The 19,129-nt window shown below is 38.4% G+C and overlaps 2 protein-coding genes across 2 annotated transcripts in view; one reads left to right on the top strand and one right to left on the bottom strand.

Annotated features, from left to right (window-relative positions):
• Positions 1–369: 369 nt before the first annotated feature.
• SMIM15 (small integral membrane protein 15) lies at positions 370–758 on the top strand. Its single transcript, XM_066339918.1, has one exon. It carries the CDS (start codon positions 397–399, stop codon positions 619–621), a length of 225 nt encoding a protein of 74 aa, XP_066196015.1. The 5' UTR covers positions 370–396; the 3' UTR covers positions 622–758.
• Positions 759–3,067: 2,309 nt separating this feature from the next.
• Positions 3,068–19,129, bottom strand: part of NDUFAF2 (NADH:ubiquinone oxidoreductase complex assembly factor 2) — a 61,482-nt gene continuing 45,420 nt past the window's right edge. The window contains exons 3-4 of the mRNA XM_066339917.1: positions 16,506–16,546; positions 3,068–3,425 (exon numbers count right to left, since the gene is read on the bottom strand). Of these exons, the coding sequence (XP_066196014.1) occupies positions 3,168–3,425; positions 16,506–16,546 (299 nt within the window). The 3' untranslated portion in view covers positions 3,068–3,167. The remainder of the gene's footprint in view (positions 3,426–16,505; positions 16,547–19,129) is intronic.

Here is a 19,129-nt window from a genome sequence, read left to right as displayed (position 1 = left end):
CGCTGCTTTTAACTTCTAGCAAAAATGGTCTTGCCCTTTGATAGTGATAACTTATATGAAAATGGTAGTTGGTGTCACAGAATCGTTAGGGCTGGAAGGGAGCTCTGGGGATCGTGCAGTCCAACCTCACTGCCAAGGCAGGGTCACCTAGAGCAGGTGACCCAGGAACCTGTCCACCTGAGCTTTCTGTATCTCCAGAGGGAGACTCCATGACCTCCCTGAGCAGCCTGTTCCAGTGTTCAGCCACATTCAGTGTAAAGCTGTTCTTGCCCATGTGAAGGTGGAACTTTTTGTGTTTCGTTCTTGTGTATGCATGCTTTTATTTTGCTGAGCACTCAGAATTTTTATTTTTTTTTAAATATTCCACAGGGCTTTCTCACTAGGAAAGCAGAGAAGATGTTGGATATTAAGGCTTGGGCTGAGTACATCGTGGAGTGGGCTGCCAAGGACCCCTATGGCTTCCTGACGACCGTGATCTTGGCTCTGACGCCGCTGTTTGTGATCAGCGCCGCGCTGTCGTGGAAGCTTGCAAAAATGATTGAGGCCCGGGAACGAGAGCAGAAGAAGAAACAGAAACGCCAGGAGAACATTGCAAAAGCCAAACGAACAAAGAAGGATTAAATGGGCAAAAATGGCCTTCTTTGTGCAACGAATCCGCTTTTAAAATGAAATACTTGTACATTTTGTGTTGTAACTGTCCTTTGATACTTGATCCTGTTACTTCTTGAATATGAATGAAATCTAATACTTCCAGTGTATTTTTTCCTGCTGATTTGTGTTAAAATTTGCCCAAGTGACAGTTGTTAGAGTAATTAAATTTACTACTTGTATCCTAGTGCAGGTTGCTTTTCTAAATTTGCATGTTAAATTAAAAAATTAACCTCTTAGGTGGCTCTGAAGGTAGATAATTTTTTTTCTCTTAGCTGAGCTATGACTTAACAAATGTTTTAAAATTGTTCAGTTTAGGGGAAAACGTGAATAATAAACTGGATTACAGAAATGCAAGTTTTGGAATACCCTGAGCAGGGCTGTAGAGACAAGCTAGCTGTAGCATTAGATAGCAGACATGACTGATTTCCTTTAAGGTCACTGCATATGACTGTGTGTGCCCATAGTGGCTGCTGCAGTGTCTTTGATGGTGCTGCTTGTCTGCAGAATTAACCTTAAGCTATCTTAGCTCTTCCTGTTTCCTGAAACACAAGCCATCAACAGCCTTTAACTTCAGTCCAAGTTCCAGGAAACTGATTGCTTGTTCTTATTAGCGTCATTTCTCTTACGGCACTCATGTTCTATAAAATACATGTTCTTTGGTCTTCCCTAACAATCACCTGAATGCTCCACCTGTAACTAATTTGTTTTTGCCTTCATAAACTCTTTATGCCTCAAAGAATAGCCATAAATGGGGTGAGACCAAAGACCCAGGTGGCCTGGTGTTCTGAGTCCCAGAGACCTACAGCAGACAGCTGTGCAAGGATGATGCACAAGCTGGTGACATTAGTTCTGCTTGCTAACCTGCTGGCTACCTTTGATCTAAGACTTGAGTTTAGGTAGGACTTTTGTTCTCATGGCCCTTGAAATTCTGCTGCCTTACAGGTTGCAAAATGCTGACACAGTCAAAAAAGTCAGGTTTATGTTGTAAATAGATCAAAATAATTTAACCTTATTTCCAGTTAATCTCTTTTAACAGAACTGGTTAATTTTTCAAAGCCTAACTTTTTAATAATAGTCTGTGGTGGCCTCTATGTAGTCTAGTTCAAAAGAGCTTGTAGCAGTCATTAAGATTTTACATTTCGTGTATTTTTAAACAGCAGTACGGAGTTGTGCATTCTAGCAGCTACTCTTTGATCGGGTTTAAAAATAAAACCTTATAATAATATCATTGTTCAAATGAAGAAACCTATAGAGCTGGCTGACACCAAGGGGGATCAGAAGTGGGGAGTCTAACTGAAATTACTTTAAGTAAATGTGAAGTTGATCCCCTTTCAATTTTGTTGGTGAAAGCAAGCATTATTAGAATATACCATTTGGGCATTTTATGTGAGATTAAATCTCCATGTTTTGTATGATGTGTTGTCAAATATGTATGTGTTCGACCTTTGATACCTACATAGCTTGAAACACAGGGAAGAGAACAGATGCTGGGTATACTCCATAAATAAATTTGATACTTTTTGGAAAAAAAATTGTGTGGTCTTCATTTTTATTTGAAGTTCTCAAACATCATCTCTAAGCAAATAATCTGCACATTTTATGTATCTACACTGTGGCCAAAATTATCTAATCATCTAGGGAAGTCCACAGATACACCAGGAATAAAAACTAACTACTTTTTAAAAATATTTGTGATAGTCCCATGTCCCAGACCTAGTGATATTTCTGGTGAGGGGGACTCCTCAACCTCTGGTCAATCTGTTACAGTGCTCCGTCAACCCCACAGAAAAGAAGCTCTTCCTCACATTCAGATGGAACTTCCTGTGCATCACTTTCTGCCCATTGCCTCTTGTCCTATTGCTTGGCACCACCGATCAAGGAATTAGTGTTATTGTCGAGCAGCTTTATTAAGTACTTCTAGCTTCTGTTATAGCAGTTATATGTAGTTTAACTGATTGTAAATGTGCAATTAAATGTGCAAATTGCAAATCAAGCATTAATTCAGCTATGCTGACTGTCTGAAGTTACAAGAATGTCCCTATGATGAGTACAGTGCATAATCAGTGTAGTGTCATAGTGATTCCTGTTCATGAAATCACCTTTTCTGTCTGCTTGCCAGCAGAAGGCATGCTGGCACTGCCATGGGATTTATTCTGAAGAGACATCTTGGCCAAGCTTTGGGAAAATGTAAGTACAATTCTTGTATCAAGAACAGTTTTGAAACTCAAGTTAGTCTTCAAGGAAAAAAATCAATTTAGACTCTAAGAAAATTTAGATAGTCTTTTAGCTATGAATTCAAGAGCAACAGATGAACAGCAACTGTCAACCCCAAATTTAGTAACACTTTTCATTAAACCCAAACACTTCATCATACTTTGTCATGATTAAGCCTATTTGAATAATTCTGCAAAAGTAATTGAAACTGCTTTAATACTAGTTTATTGCACTCTTGTATATAACAATTGTGTATGTCATCTGTTAAAATATTTATCCATTGTATCTGTCCATTAAATTGCTTATTTATTTTGACTACTACCACTGCCTTTTGGTATCCAGGCACCTGGCTGGAAGGTATTTGCAGTGCTTGTGGGGTCTTGTGAGGGCTCCTTCTTTCCATAGTAAGGGGCAGATGCATGGCCTTTAACCTGAGTATGACTTGGCTCAGCAACAAGTCCTTCCTCGTACTCCTTGGCCTGAAGCAGCTTATCCTTTTCATATACATCCTTGACTTTTTGTTTCATTTCTTCTCTATAATTTTCATTCCTAAGAATCTCCTAAGGACAAAGTAGAAAGGTAATTAGGTAAGTCAAAAGCAAATGCAATATACAGAGTTGCAATAAAACATTTCAAACAGTCATTTCTTTTCTTAATTTTATGACCCATATTTTCAGGTATTTAAGTAAAACAAAACGTGGCAAAATTAGTTGGTTTTCCACAACTGCAAATTCAACCCTATCTTAGAAGGTTCTTAATGTTTGAATCATCTTGTTGAAGAAAAACTGCATTGTAGTATCCACTTCACTATTCTATTGGAGCAAAAAGACGAAATTAAGGAATTAAATACAGTCACCAATAAAATGTGAAAGTACATTAAAAATAAGACTACTTTTTGCATTGCTTCCTATGTTGGAGTTGATACTTAGAGCTATTTATAATTTGCATCTCTTCCTGCAATTCACTTTGCCCATGGTATTTCGTACCTCTACCTCAGGGCACAGTTTTGGGAGAAACAGATGTGCAAGCTTTGGGGTCTTGTTAGGGCAAGACTACACAATAAATAACTAAAATCAGGAAATCAAAGATTGGTCAGGTTGGAAGATGGTGCAGTGGCACAGAGGGTGCAGATGGTCCAACGTCATTCAACCTCCATGCTCCAGCAGGGTCATCCCAGAGCACACAGTACAGGATTGTGTCCAGACGGTGCTTGATTATTTCTGGTGAGAGGGACTCCTCAACCTCTGGTCAATCTGTTACAGTGCTCCGTCAACCCCACAGAAAAGAAGCTCTTCCTCACATTCAGGTGGAACTTCCTGTGCATCAGTTTCTGCCCATTGCCTCTTGTCCTATTGCTTGGCACCACCAAGCAGAGCCAGGCTCCATCCTGTTGACATCCTCCCATCAGATACTGACAGACATTGATCAGGTCCCCTCTCAGTCATCTCAGCTTTTCCTTGTAGAAGGGATGCTCCAGCCCTCTAATCAAATGCATTGCCGTCTGCTAGATCTGCTCCAGGAGCTCCATGTCTCTCTTGCCCTGAGGAGCCCAGAACTGGACACAGCACTCCAGGTGAGGCCTCACAGAACTGAGTAGAGGGGCAGGATCCCCTCCCTCCACCTGCTGGCAGTGCTCTTCCTAATGTCCCCAGGATCCCATTGGCCTTCTTGGCGACCAGGACACACTGCTGGCTCATGGACAGCTTGTTGTCCACCAGGACCCCCAGGTCCTTCTCCTCAGAGCTGCCCCCCAGCAGGGCAGCCCAAGGCTGGTGCCTGGGGTTTTGCTCCTCCCCAGGAGCAGGACCCTGCACTTGCCTTTGCTGAATTTCAGTCCTCTCTGTCCACGTCTCCATCCTGTTGAGGCCCTTCTGCACGGCTGCACTGTCCTCTGGGGTATCAGCCATTGCTCCAGCTCTGTGTCCTCAGCAGGTTTGCTGAGGAAGCATCTGTCCCTTCACTCAGGTCACTGGTAAGTTAAACAGTACTGGGCCTGGAACTGAACCCTGGGGAGCAGCAGCAGTGACAGGCCTCCACCTAGACCCTGTGCCAGTGATTACAACCCTCTGGGTTCTGCCATTCACTTCTCAATCCACCTCACTGTCCTCTCATTCAGTCCACACTTCTTGAGTTTTCCTACAAGGATGTTATGAGAGACAGTGTCAAAAGCCTTGCTGAAGTCGAGGTTCCACTGCTCTCCCCTCCTCCATCCAGGCAGTTGTGGCATCATAAAAGTCAATCAGATTTGTCAAGCATGATTTATCTGCACTGAAACCATGTTGATTATTCCTGATCACTTTCCAGTCATCCATGTGGATAGAAATGGCCTCCAAAATTAAGAAAAAAGGCTGAATTCTTTTCTCCAGATTACAAGTATATGGAGGAGTTAAGTAGAAATTATACCAGTACACTCCTCTGTGAGCAAGGACATAATTTCATGAATTTCAGTGTTAAAATACATATGATACTGCCAAGAGTTGAAGTAGGAAATATGAACACCTAAGAATGCTTTAAAAGACAGTAATTAAAGAAAACCTTATGTAGACAGTTGACCATGGCTGGATGCCAGATGCTTAGCAAAACTTGTTACTCCCCTCTACAGCTGGACAGAAGAGAAAACATATAATTAAGAGTTCACAAGTTAAGGTATTTAGTGCGTGATCGCCCACTATGAGAGATCACGTACTAAATACCATCACAAGCAAAAAAGACTCAGTTCTATCTCAGGATGATGAGAAGTAAAATAAGATCTTAAAATTACCTTCCCCCTACCCCTCCCTCCTTCTCAGCTCTGTCTCTTCCCCTTAGCAAGTCTCTCCCTCCTAGTCCAGGAGAGGACTCCTTTCCCTATACCATCATGGCATCGCACCCATGGGAGACACTTCTCCATGAACTTCTCCAAAGTGAGTCCATCTCATGAGCAACGGTCCTCTCCAAACTGCTGCAACGTAAGTCCTTTCCATGGGGTGCAGTACTTCAGGCACAACCTGCTCCAGTGTGGATCTTTCATTTCACAGGGTCAGAAATCCTACCAGGAAACCTGCTCCAGCAAGGGCTCCTCTCTCCGTGGGTCTGGAGGTCCCTGCCAGGACCCTTCTCACAGAGTCACAGCCCCCTCTCAGGCATCCACCTGCTCTGGCCCGGGTCTCCTCCATGGGCTGCAGGGCACAGCTGCCTCACCATGTCTGCACCAGGGGCTGCAGGGGAACCTCAGCTCTGGTGCCTGCAGCATCTCCTGTCCCTCCTTCTCCCCTGACCTGGCTGTCTGCAGGGCTATTCCTCTCACATATTGTCACCCCACTCTTCTCTGAGCACAATTGCAACTCTGCAAAACTTTTAAAAGTCTCCTTAAATATGTCATCAGAGAGGCATTACCACCATTTCTGATGGGCCCAGATGTGATCAGAGGTGTGTCCATCCTGGAACTGGCTGGGACTGTCTCTGCCAGACATGGAGGAAACTTCTTGGAGGTTCTCACAGAAGCTGTAGCTGCCCTGCTACCAAAACCTGGCCATACAAACCCAATAGAGGTACCATGGAAAATAACCCTTGTTCTAGGTTCTTAGTTGCCTCTGTACCTAAATTCACAGATATACAGAGCAGAGGCAGAGCCCTTCACATAAAAATGGAAACTGAATGGAAATACACAAGTAATATACAAATGACTTTGCAAACTGAAGAGGGGTGAAAATTCTCACATGCTCACACAGGAACACTGCCAAGCATAACAAGATCAAATTTTTTAACAGTCAGTATAGCAAAACCTCTTCGTGGCATCTCCCAATTCTATGCCTGTTTACCACAGGCCTATGTAAATCCACCACAACCTTATTGATTTCAAGGGGATTACTCCTATGGTGCTTGTATTAAACCACTACTATGAAACAAGTAAAGCAAACACCTTTGTGGTAACTGAAGACTGCAACAGTGTCTCTGCTAAAACAATGGAAAGTGATTTATTAAAATACAAACATAACCTACTTACTGTGAACAGCTATTATGAATTTTAAACCTCTTCAAGTGATTACTTCAACATAAAGTTATCTTAGTCAGGTAAGAGTAGCTGTAACTAAATGCCAAGTACTCCAAGTTCATTTTAAATGTTGATATATAATTGTTCTCTGGTTTTCAGACTCAAATAAGGCTCTTTTATTTAGCTTTCTGTGGACAAAGTATAAATGTGATATAGTAAAATGAAAAAGTGGATCTTCAAAAAAACCCAAAATAACATGAGAAATTATTCTTATTAGCAACTGCTAATAAACCCACCCCAAACTGAAGTGACTTATTCAGAATTTTCTATACAATCTACCAGGACAAAAAATTTTCAACTACAAAATGTACACATTCATTTTTGGCATTAAACTCATGCCACTAACATGTACACTAAAATCACTGGGTTCCTGTGCTTAAATTAAAGAAAATATGAATGGGAAATATGGAGTCAATTGGCATGGTAGAAAAACTGGGTCAAATACATTCTCACTTTGAGACTCCACTGCTAAAAAATCCTTTATTGTATTATTTGCTATAAAAAGTAACTGATGGCTAAAAGTTAGTTTGCAGGTTTCTTTCTTTGTTTAATCTACATTGTCAGGTTCAGAACCCTTATATTCTCTCTTCCTCCAAGTATTTTATAAGATGGCAATCTTTACTATAAACTGTTCCCCAAAAACTTTTCTGCTAAAATATAAGTACATGAACATGTAATGTGCTCTAGCCATTACGGGAAATACAAAATCTTTCTATCCAACTCAGGGAACATATTACCTATCAGATAGCTGCAGTTTTTTTAAGGATTAGTTTGTTCTTTCAATATTGTCTTTTCGCATGAATAAATTACATAAGCTCTTTGAACCAGCAATTCTTAGGATGTACATGACATCTCAAGAGTATCAGAAATGTCCTTCAACATTTTTATTAAAAGAAAACTCTAAGAACTGGGGCTATGCTACAAAACAAAAAACAAAAAATGCCTTAGGATATCCAGCCCCATTTTAAAGCAGTTGAAATCCCTACATGCAGATGTTCACTTTGAAATGTATCAGCTCCCAGCACATGGAATAGGATACATAAAAGGATATGCCAAGAGCTAAGCCAAACTACATGTTCTGCAGTTTATTTTTAGGTGGAAAGTAAAACAAGACATTTTATCACTGCAGGTTGTCCAGCTTTGGTGATTATTTTAAATTTTACGAGGTTTTTAACACTTCTAATGTTTGGAACTGCATGTCTTCCCTCCTTCGGGAGGCAGAGTTTAAGAAAGTGATGTCTAAGTTTTTCTTGAAGAACATTATTATTATGGAAATCCCAAAGTAGCCCTGTGTGGAGATTGAGGCAACTGTTTTTCATCCACAAAACTGCTGACTTCTGCATAATCTGACATCTTAGTATTGGTAACAGCTGCATGATCAAAGAATGAAAGATAGCCTGCTCCTAGGAGCAACACAGCTGTCTTCCAAGGGTGTTTCTGCAAAAGGCATAGGGCTGTATTTTCTGCTACCACCATGAAATTTTCACTTTTGTTGCAAACTGCTTATTTTTCAAAGCTCTCAGTAACTCAGGCAGCTGAGTTGTATCACAAAGTATCCTCTGTGGATATTCACCTCCACTCCACACAAGGAGAAAAATCTAGAAAAAGGATTTTAGATGCCTACCTGACTGTACTGGAAGACCTTCTTTGTGGGGTTAGTATTTGGATTGCAGTGTTCATTTGCTTTTAAGGACTCCCATATTGTCACTTCTTTGCCCTTCTTGAATAAACTAGTAGCCTTACAGAATGAATAAAATTAGTTCCTCTCAGAAGGAAGGTGTCAGGCATATAAAAGAGGGTTCTCCAGACACACTCATTCCTTCAAGTGGAGCCTGGCTCAGTAGTGAAGTCTCTGCTGAACACTTCTAGCTATTCTTCTCCACAGGCAAATGGCAGAACTGAACCCTCTCTACCCTGCAACACCTGCTGAACCTCACATCCTGAGGAACCATCCTCCTTGGCAGTCACACCAGCACCTGCCTCCCACAAAATATTTTCAAACTCCTGAGCGCAAAGTTGTGAATGGAGCTCTAAGGATGCAGGTTCATGCAGATATGCAGTACCAACGTACAATCTCAAAGGGGCAAGGTTTAAAGGTTATTTTAACAGATTGGCACTTTCCAGAAGGTTTTCTAAAGACACTAGACCTAACCCTTTAATTACAAGGGTTTGGTTTATTATTAATTTTGAGAAAAATGCCACGTTTCTTTTCAGATGGGTTTGTATTTTGATTAAATTAGAAATAGCTTCATGTTGTCTTAGAAACTATTTCACTTCCCAAGTTATCATAATTTGAAATACTCATGATTTCTCTTGATTTGAATCTTGTTAGATAGTTACTATTTGATGCCAGAACTGAGAAACAGCTGGACAGATTAATGATTTTTGAACTGTAGACAGTGCAATTCATAGAATACTTATATTTTATGTCTAGTATGAATATTTTAGGTTTAATTATGAATTAACTTGAACTTAGAACTCTGCCTGTTAAAAATTCATTCCTGTAGGCTGGCAAAAATTAAAAAAATTACAAATGGAATGAAAAATTTGTTTTGGCAGAGTATTAAAAAATATCTAAGACAATTTAACATGTCAGAATTTTTCCTCATCATCAAGTTATCGAAACTCAGACAAAATGCTAGAAGTTAAGCTGAATCACCATTTTTTAGAATATCACCAAACAATTAAACTAAACCCCATTTTCCAGTTTGACAAGTTAAATGGGCAAGATGAAATAATTGGCTATTACATCATATTACATCAAGAGTAGGAGGCAGAGAGAAGACTTCATCTTTGGGAAGCACTGAATGTTCTCATCCAGGGTAGGTCTTGATAACTCAGCAACTGAATATGACCCCAGCAGTACCAGCTTGAGAATGAGAAATAACATGGTAAATAAAAAGCTGTCACTGCATTGCAAAAACAGAAGAGCAGTTTGAAATAGAAAGGCTTATCTGGATTAGCCAAAATAGTTATTTAAATCAAACACTGACTGCTAATTTTGTAAAGAACATACACTAAATATCCTTGGTCCATCAACAAACAATGTTAATCAAATCAGTGTAAGATTTGCTTTACACAGGTTCAATTTTTGAGCCAATCTCTGATCAGTTACAATATTTAGTTTCACATGCAGTGCTAATACCACATTTACTACCAGGCTAAACCAGTTAAATATTAATCGTAACTCACAGTAATTTTTGTTTAAATTAAATCTGCAGACAAGCAATGCTTACTATTACTGAACTACTATAGTGCTGGTTATGAACTACAGAATCTCTGGCATGAGCTGACATAGTTTCTAGGGCACCAGAGTGTTAACACACGTGTGCTTGGCAAGAAAATGTAGCAAGAGGCAAAAGGAAGGGACACTGGACTGTAAAGCATATTACCAACACATGGAGACAGTAGGGGTTTGTGCCTGAATTATTTTTTACAATTCTGCAAAGATATTTGTCCGAAACTACACATACATTCAAGATTACAGATGAAACTGTGTAGAGGCAGCACAAAACACAAACTAGCCTGGCACCACTGCACTCTGCCCTGAATAAAGGGCAATGCATAGCCCTGATCCCCACAGAGCAAACAAGGAACTGTAGCTGTGACTCAGTCACAGTTTGGTCCATGCTTTCCCCAGTCTACATGTGATGTAATCTGTACCAGCCCTTTTCCTGGTACGCTTTGCTTTGCTCTCCACCCCCCGCTCAGCTGTGCTGTCAGCGAACCAGGACACAGAGCCAGTGCTCCATGCACTCTTCCCCACAAGGACAGGAGCACAAGAGCAGCAGAGCTCTTCCCTCTGCAGCCTTGGAATATGCAGCATGGGCAATCTGGAAGCAATGGGGCAAATTGGCCCTGATGCTCCTCTGTGGAGGTTGACAAGCAGCTATATTTCAAACTTGAAGAGAAGATTAAAATGAACAAGAGGAAAAATGTAAAAGATAATGGCTTCTACAAATGTTCAATTTTTTTATTATTTTTTTTTTTTTTACTGATTTCTATGACTACTCCCTTCTATTTAAGGTCTTTGTAGTTGAGTTCTTTATATTGTCAAATTTTACTGCCCTTTTGCATTGGATAATAATCCTCTCTGGAATTGTGCACAGTTTACTACAGAAAATGCTGTTTAGTGCAACCTAAGTTATTGAATATGGTTGTGATTCTGGACAACAATGGTGGAAAATATTTGGTTCAGAGACATATTTATCCTTGTCCTTTCTAGATATTTTTTCCTTGAACTGTTAATCATACTGTGCAGTTCTTGGTGGCTTCAGGAGTAAGTTATTCATGTGCTAAGCCCTAGTCTCTATGTAAGAAATACAATCTCCATGTCAGTGTTCTCATTTTACAACTTCTCAGCTGAAGCATCTGAAAGCAGACAGAAGCAAAACTACAACAAGCAGTCCTAACAGTGTCAAACAAAGCATTTTTATAAATTGCATTCTCCTTAAAGGAATGCAAATTCTGTGTAAACTAATCTACATGAATGAACCTACTTTTGATCATACCATCTCTCAAATAAGTAACACTTATGATCAAACAAATGGGAAGAGTGGATATGCATTGTGGGAACTAAATAGAATTTAATTTCAATGTAATTATTTGGGGGCTGAGAGGAAGAAACCTTATACTTATTACAATTCACTGAAGTATGTTTTTCCCTCACTTGACAAGAAGTTTGCCAAAACAGAGAATTATGGATACCCTAGAAATAGTTTAAAAAAATAAAGGCATCATCACATAAGCTTTTTTTAGCATTTCACCTTTTATCCAACTGTGCAATTTAGAACTCACAGAATTTTATTACTGTGTAACAAGTACATACTGTATGAGAAAAGCAATCACTGACTGTGGTTTTCAATTTCAATCTATTTTCCAGATCTTGATGGTAATTAAAGGAACATCCAATTCTACTTTACTTCCCATGAAATATTAATATAAGACACACATGCATATGGAACCACAGAGAGGTTTCAGTTCAATCTGAGATCTGTGGCTGTGCAGCCCTGTGAGCGCTACAGAGGAAGCAGCATCTCTACCAACAGGGAAGTGCTGTCTAGGTCAAAGATCTGTGTACACAGAGATGTGTTACTACAGGTTCATATCTACTACTTTCAGGACACCACACTGGTAGGTTTAGAGAGAAACCATTTCTCTCCATACCAGTTTCTCTTCGCATTGCCATAATTGCAAGTTTCCTCATTAGTTTTCTGACGCCCCAGGAAAGTCTGTAACTATTTCTGTCTTCATTCTACAGACATGGCCTTAAACAATGTCAAGTTTCTCAGATATCCTTGAACCTCAGGACACTGTCAGTAGTGTGTAGCTATAAAGTCTGTTATTGGAGAAAATAAAGGTTAGATTTCTAAATTCATTCGGACCTCTTGTGTTATAGATGGCAGAATTTTTAAAATTCTGCAGATCTGATGCCTCTGAAATAAGAAGAAAAATCAAATAGAAGTTAGGCACAGAAAGGCCTAAAGAAAGAAGGTTTCCTCCTTGTCTTTATGAGCATCTTCTCTTTCTTTTCCAAACAAGATATGAAAAATCCAAAATATAAAGATGCCATGTTTAAAGTCAGTTGAGGAATCTGCAGCCAGAAGGAAAGCTGGTGGGTAGGACCACACATTTACATTTACCTTATAAATTTTTGGATGAGCTATACAGAAGGTGGACTGTGGCTCAGAGAATGGAACTGAATAGCCTTTTAAAGTAATAATTTGCATGGATGGAACATCCTTTCTATAAAACAACTGCTATCAAGACAACTTTTCTCAATAAATTTTGACAGCATTAATGTTTAGCAGGTGAACTAATACACACGTAAAGTGATAAATTATTAAATCTGCTTCCACAAAATAGCATTTGATTAAAATTATTTTAATATTAGTAGCCTTTAAAACATTTTCATTAATTTAAAATTGTAAGGTCACTAGACAATGACATATTTCCTATTTGCAAAAAAACTTGCTACATACATCTAGTTTCCTATATACATAATAAGGAAATGTATTAGTCAGCTTAGTCATTAATCCCTAGTTAAACTGTTTAAAATATAATTTAGAGCTGCACAGGAATAAGGGCAATGATTCTCTTCATCCAACCACATACAATCATACTCAATATACATATAAAGGGACAGATGACAGGATGCCACAGTACTGCAAAAAATACCTATTCAACCTCAAATTCTCATTGTTACTAAGGTGTATATGTAGTATATGTAGTATGTGTAGTATATGCACTACACAGAGTGTACACATGCTCAGACAGGGCAAACGCATGATCCAGAACTCTATATCAAAACAGATTCCCTGATTACTACAGGAACAGAGTATGTTTAAGAACATAAAAAACAATGAAATCTGCACTAATTTGTCAAGTTATCACCCTTATCATAACTGAATTGAGACTTGGCATATTTCAAGCTGTAAAAAAATCAAAAGGCACCTGTTAACCAGTATCCCAGAAAATTATTTTTACTTCATTTATATCCCAAGGCTTCCAGCATTAGCATTCCTTATTAACTGGTCAGGTTAGAAATAACCAAGGTGATGAGCAACATTTACGAGTTGTGCCTAGCCAGACACAAAAAGCCAAGTGATTTCCTTCAAAAACAGGGAAAGAGGGATGGGTGCACAAGGAGAAAAGAAACCATTAGGGATGTAGGGATGTGGTACATTTAACAGTGCACAAGCTAATTTGGAGTATTCTTCCATAAAAAAAAAAAAAAAAAAAAAAAAAAAAAAAAAAAGTGAGAGGTGTCTGTGGAAGAAAGAATGGCCTGACTACAAAACATGATCAAGTCTCAAGAAAATCATCAACAGACTTAGCTTGCATGACCCCAACTACTCTGACCACTGTCAGGTCAGAACAACTCACATTTGTTCTCACTTAAATGACTGAAGGGTCCTGACGACTAATGAATGACATTTTGTTAGCCTAAAGTGCCAAACCACTGGTTCCCAACATGTGGTCATCAGTGTGACCAGTAAGATCCAACTGCTTTGTAAAGCTGTATCTCTGCAATATTTTCAATTAAAAATTTGTCATAGACTTCATCCTGAAACCTGGTAACCTAAGCACTTGAGCAACCTCTATCATAAATAGCCAAGAGTTAATAAAAAAAAAGGTAGACAAATACAAAAATACCCATATACAAGAGTCAAAAGGGATGGTAGGCTAACAGAAGTGGAACAGAAATTGTAATAAAGTTTAACATACATCATTTGATATTAGAAAGAAAAAAATGAAGGGCAAAGTAGAGGAAAGAGAGGAAAACCATCCTAAAAAGTACTTTTACAGACTGCAGTGGTAGGAACATAGTCACAACTCCATAAACTTATGCTTTAGGAACTTTGAGTTGCTACCATAAGATGTCGACAGCAAAATGTCATTAAATATAGAAATACATGAAAGAACAAGGATATTTGTTATACAGGGTTTCAACATGGAGTACGCCACAAATATTCCCTTGTTTCATAGCTGTCAAACAGCAGTTCACCATACCATCTTTACTGTCAAAAGGGGAATATAATATGGAATAGTAGGCAGTAAAATTTATACAGCTAAAACACTAAAGCAAATCAGCCCTACAAATAGGGACCAAACAATATGCTGCATTTTCTTCACTACGATAATTATATTTATTGTGATATTGTGATGTACGGGTTTCAAATTAGGAGAAAAGTAGATCGTATATAGTGCCCCAAACTATTCTCTGTAATACAGAGAAAAAAAATTAGGCTTTACTATCACATATTAAAAATATGACTGGAGCATTGTTTTCAAAATATTCACAAGAACTTTTTAATATATATTTGAAATACTTTTTCTTACACAGGAAAAAACTATTTAGAGATTACTGGAAAAGGTAGCTAATTTAAAATTCCTAGTTTATCATTTCTGCTCTGTGATATGGTCAATGCACAACCCTGCAGGTAAAGTACCTAGCTGCTAAATTATTTCTCAGATCTATTACCTCATGAAACTAAAAATATAAGAAGTCTTGTAACCCTGAATGCACCATTAGTCACAGCAATCTTTCACTCTCCAGAAATTTCTTTTTTGGGAAGGTAAAATATTTAGAATACTACTGTTCCACAGTTCTCTCACTTGTGGAGCCTTCTTGCTCCCTACTTAAAAAATGAACCAACATCTCTAGCACCAGAAGGAGTTTTATTGCACCAATTCCAGACCCAAATCTGCCTGCCTTTGAACAGGTTTACCTCAGAGCAACTACCACAGCAGCCTGGCTCACAAAGGTGATAGAACAAAAGACACAACAGCGTCCATCTTCAAGTCTCACATTAAGTGATAATTTCAACAAAAGAAGTTGTTTGCATACAGTTGGAATAAGCCAGAAGTAATTAAATTAGGTCAGTCCAAACTTAGATGGAACAGCTGCTGTAGTATCAGTTCCAGGGCTCTACATAAGTAACTAGGTTGGGGAGGGAAGGGAAAAATTAAAAAAACAAAAACAAAACCAAAAACACCCAAACCCCACATTTACTATGGATTTACTACATGTATTATTTAAAGACCTGCAGGGTTGTGCATTGACCCACATCCCACATTTACTATGTGGGTTTACGTACATACTTCCCTGAATAGGTTTAAGTATAAATTTAAGTTAAACTTCTTTCATTAATGGGTGTAGTACAGCCCTTACTGTCTCTATAGTCTCAGTGGCAAATGTCAAAGAGGGGCAGAGAAAATTAGTTGAAAAGCTGTGTGTTGTGTAGAAGCTTGTTTCAATGACTTACAGCATGTCAGCATCAGCTGACAAGCTTCCCCAGGTCATCTCAATACGCAGGAGTCAGGACAACTTTTCACAGGCCAGGATGTTCCAGAAGATCTCAGTGACCAAATGGATGGAGATGCCATTGACACAGTTACTTCTGATACAAGTCAAATATATGCCTTTATGGGTGTAATTTTCAATCTTCTGCAATAAGGAATATCTTCTGTCTCATTCCTAGCTGGTGCTTAGCAACTTGTAACAGAAATGCTGGGCAAGTCATGCATGTGAGTGCATGCATCTACACATGCAGATCAGCAGTAAAACTTGTTTCTAAACTCTTCACAAACTCTTCAGCATGAAAGACACTGTGGGACACGTCTCTGCTTTCTCTTATTGAAAAAGACATAGCTGCAACTCCCTGCAGCATTAGCACTGTAAAATGATAGTGCAATTGGTTTTCCTGTTTTGATGAATCCACTGGCAGCTGGATATGAAACTCACATTTTAGTATCAACTATCATGAAAAAAGCTTTACATTAATTAAAAAGCTGTAGCAGTAATTGAAGAATTTGTTTAATTGAAGAGACTCTTCCATGGTTATAGTCATCTTAAAGTACCTATGTATATAATATTAAAAGAATTCACACAGACAATGACCAAAAATTATGGAGTTTCTATTTCCACTTATCTTACTTTTTCTAAGTGTTAGATGTCTGGTCAGTGTGTATTTTCATCAATTAGGCAAGGAACATACTAAATTCTCCCCCACAAGTGACAGATTACTGCACAGATGAATTCACTATAAATTAATTATAGTAATTTCATTACAACAACTGAAAATTTAAAGACATTTCATCTCACCTCAATGGTGGGTGGATCTTCTCTCTTTTTTCTTATCCAAGCTGAAAAAAATATAAAAATCATATGGATTATTTCAAAGATCACAAACAATATTAAACCCCAAAATTATTATGAATTTGTTACAGAAAGCAGGTATTTATGAAAAAAAAATAAAATAGAATTCACCACAACATGGAAAACCTGCCATTTCCCAAAATGTAGGCACAAGATTTTGTTTCCTGTTTCAATACTCAAGCCTTCAGAGAAGGGAGGGGTAGGGAATGGTGTCACCTCTGTGCTGAGACCTCGGGCACAGTTTATGCATCACCTTGGCTGTTAAAATAGGGCTTAAAAAGCAGGGCTTATGTCACAGGCTTATTGTTGAGTTTGCATTAGTGTTGAGGTACACCCTAAGAAAATGACAAGCTTACTTGATGGAAAGTAAGAACAGCCTTAGACCACTCAGGAGAAAAAGGATTCTTGTACATGCTTCAGACATTCTTAAAGCTGAAAACCTTTTTAGCGTTACTACCAGGTAGAATTCTTTTACGGATATGAAAGGTACAGCCCCAGACCTGACTGAGGGACTGCAGAGCCTGGACTGAAGCACATGGTGTGGCTCTGTGGGATTTCAACCACTTCCAGGAGGGCTGTGACTGGGGGAAGGATCCCTCCATCTCAGTTAATTCACACTGGAAAAGACAGCAGAGGAATGGAAGAATAAAAGCAGTGGTGATGACAGCTGTCCTGCAGCTCAGGTTTTCTGAACAAGATCCACAGACATTTGCCCACTCCCATCACTAACACTGCTGTTTGCTGTGACTGTCAGGAGGCAACAATCCAGACTCTCCATAGCAGCTGCTGACAGGTCTAACTTTGTACAATCAGTGAATTAAGAGAGAGAGCTCCAACTATTACAGACATTGATTAGAGGAATGACCTGACACCACTTTTCAGAAATATTACTACTGTTGCATTTTTTCACACCTTTTTAATCCGCAAAGGCTGTTAGTTGGATGTTTCAAAGATATTTGTCTTTTCTGCCTATATTTTTCAAATTAATTAGTAGCAGAATATGAGTACCCAGTAATAAACAGAATGAGAAACATAAGGAAAGCCACTTTCAAGTGCTGAGAAGCAGTAAAATGTTATTTCATATGTTTGCTTTGATAATTAGGATTTGTGTTACTAATTTTGAAAATTAGAGCAAAAATAACATTGTGCTATAATCCACCCAACTTCCTGGCCTCACCTGTTGAAACCTATAAAGTTTCAGAAATGTTTTAAGAACTAACTATTCCATATTATAATTTTCTAATACCATTGGTGCTGTATTTCAGGAAATCAATCAGGGAATGATTTAGACAAGCCTAAGACAGTAAAACCTGCAAAGAGTCATAACATCATCTCACTTCTGAAAGTGCAATTACATAAGGGGTGAAACACTAACACTATGGCTTTGGCAGCAGTATGCAACTGGTTCTAGGGAGAATAGCTCCCCATTAACAAATGAACAAAGGGAGACTATACTGTACAACAGCCTGGAATTCACTCAGGAAGGCAAGGTCAATAGCCTTGGTTAATAGCAAAGTTTAATGGTAAAATACCTACAAAGATATGAAGCAAGGTAATACTTTTGGTTCTTGTCTATCTGCTGCCACTTCCTGAAGATATGTACTTTTAATTGTCTTTCTCAAACTACTCTTAAAAGCAGTCCCTGTCATTTCTTCTCAGCGATCCTAACAAAAAATAGATCCAAATCTGTCCTTGTGGAGAAGTAACAGAGCTATGAACAGTCAACATCACCCTCTCTGCAAGTTTTATGTCAGTGGAAAGAAAAACAGCCCATTAAGGTAATTCAAAATACAACTAAGTGACTTCCTATTAAATCTATAGAACTACAAAACTTTTTACATGTACCTGTAGCACTTACAAACATATAAATTTTACAAGGACTTCAAACTGCAAAATCTGGCAGAATGAGAGACTAAACTGAGGCTATCATTTCTCAGCTGGCAGCCTTGCATACAGACTGTAAAAAACCCAACCACACTATTAAAGAAAATCATACCACATAGGCCTTTCCTCCTGACAGAAGTTACTTTTGTCCATACTTAGCAACAGTTTCAGAATACTGAAATACTTAGCAATATCATCCAGAAAAAAACAAAAAGTAGTAGAGATTTCAGATATAGCAAAGTGTGTATACTAGACACTAACCAATAAAAGATACAGCTGTGGGGAAAAAAAAGGAAAAAATACTACTTCAAAATGTCTCATAAAAAGTAAAGCTTTAAACCTTTAAAGCTTTAATCAAAATTTAACAGATTATTTTCAACAAAATTTCATCTTCTACCTTGTCATGCCTTGCTTCTAACCCATGGAAGGATACTACCACTGTTTTCAATCCCACAGCTCTCAGCATGTAAAAATTGATTTACTTCTTTTGAAATTTCCAGTATTTTCTTAAAACATCAGCTGTGTTTTAATTAACAATATGCTGCATTTTCTTCACTACTATAATTACATTTAATTATAATTAAAAGAATATAAAGAAAAGAAATTAAATACTCCAAAAATTAAGCTGCAGTTAGAAAGCACTGCTGAAATATAAACATTACAATAGATTTTCTTTCAAGAGCACC

The sequence above is a fragment of the Sylvia atricapilla genome, chromosome Z (assembly GCF_009819655.1).
Source record: "Sylvia atricapilla isolate bSylAtr1 chromosome Z, bSylAtr1.pri, whole genome shotgun sequence".
Taxonomy (NCBI): Eukaryota; Metazoa; Chordata; class Aves; order Passeriformes; family Sylviidae; genus Sylvia; species Sylvia atricapilla.
Note: the sequence above shows the minus strand (reverse complement) of the source record. Positions and strands in the feature narration are given on the sequence as shown.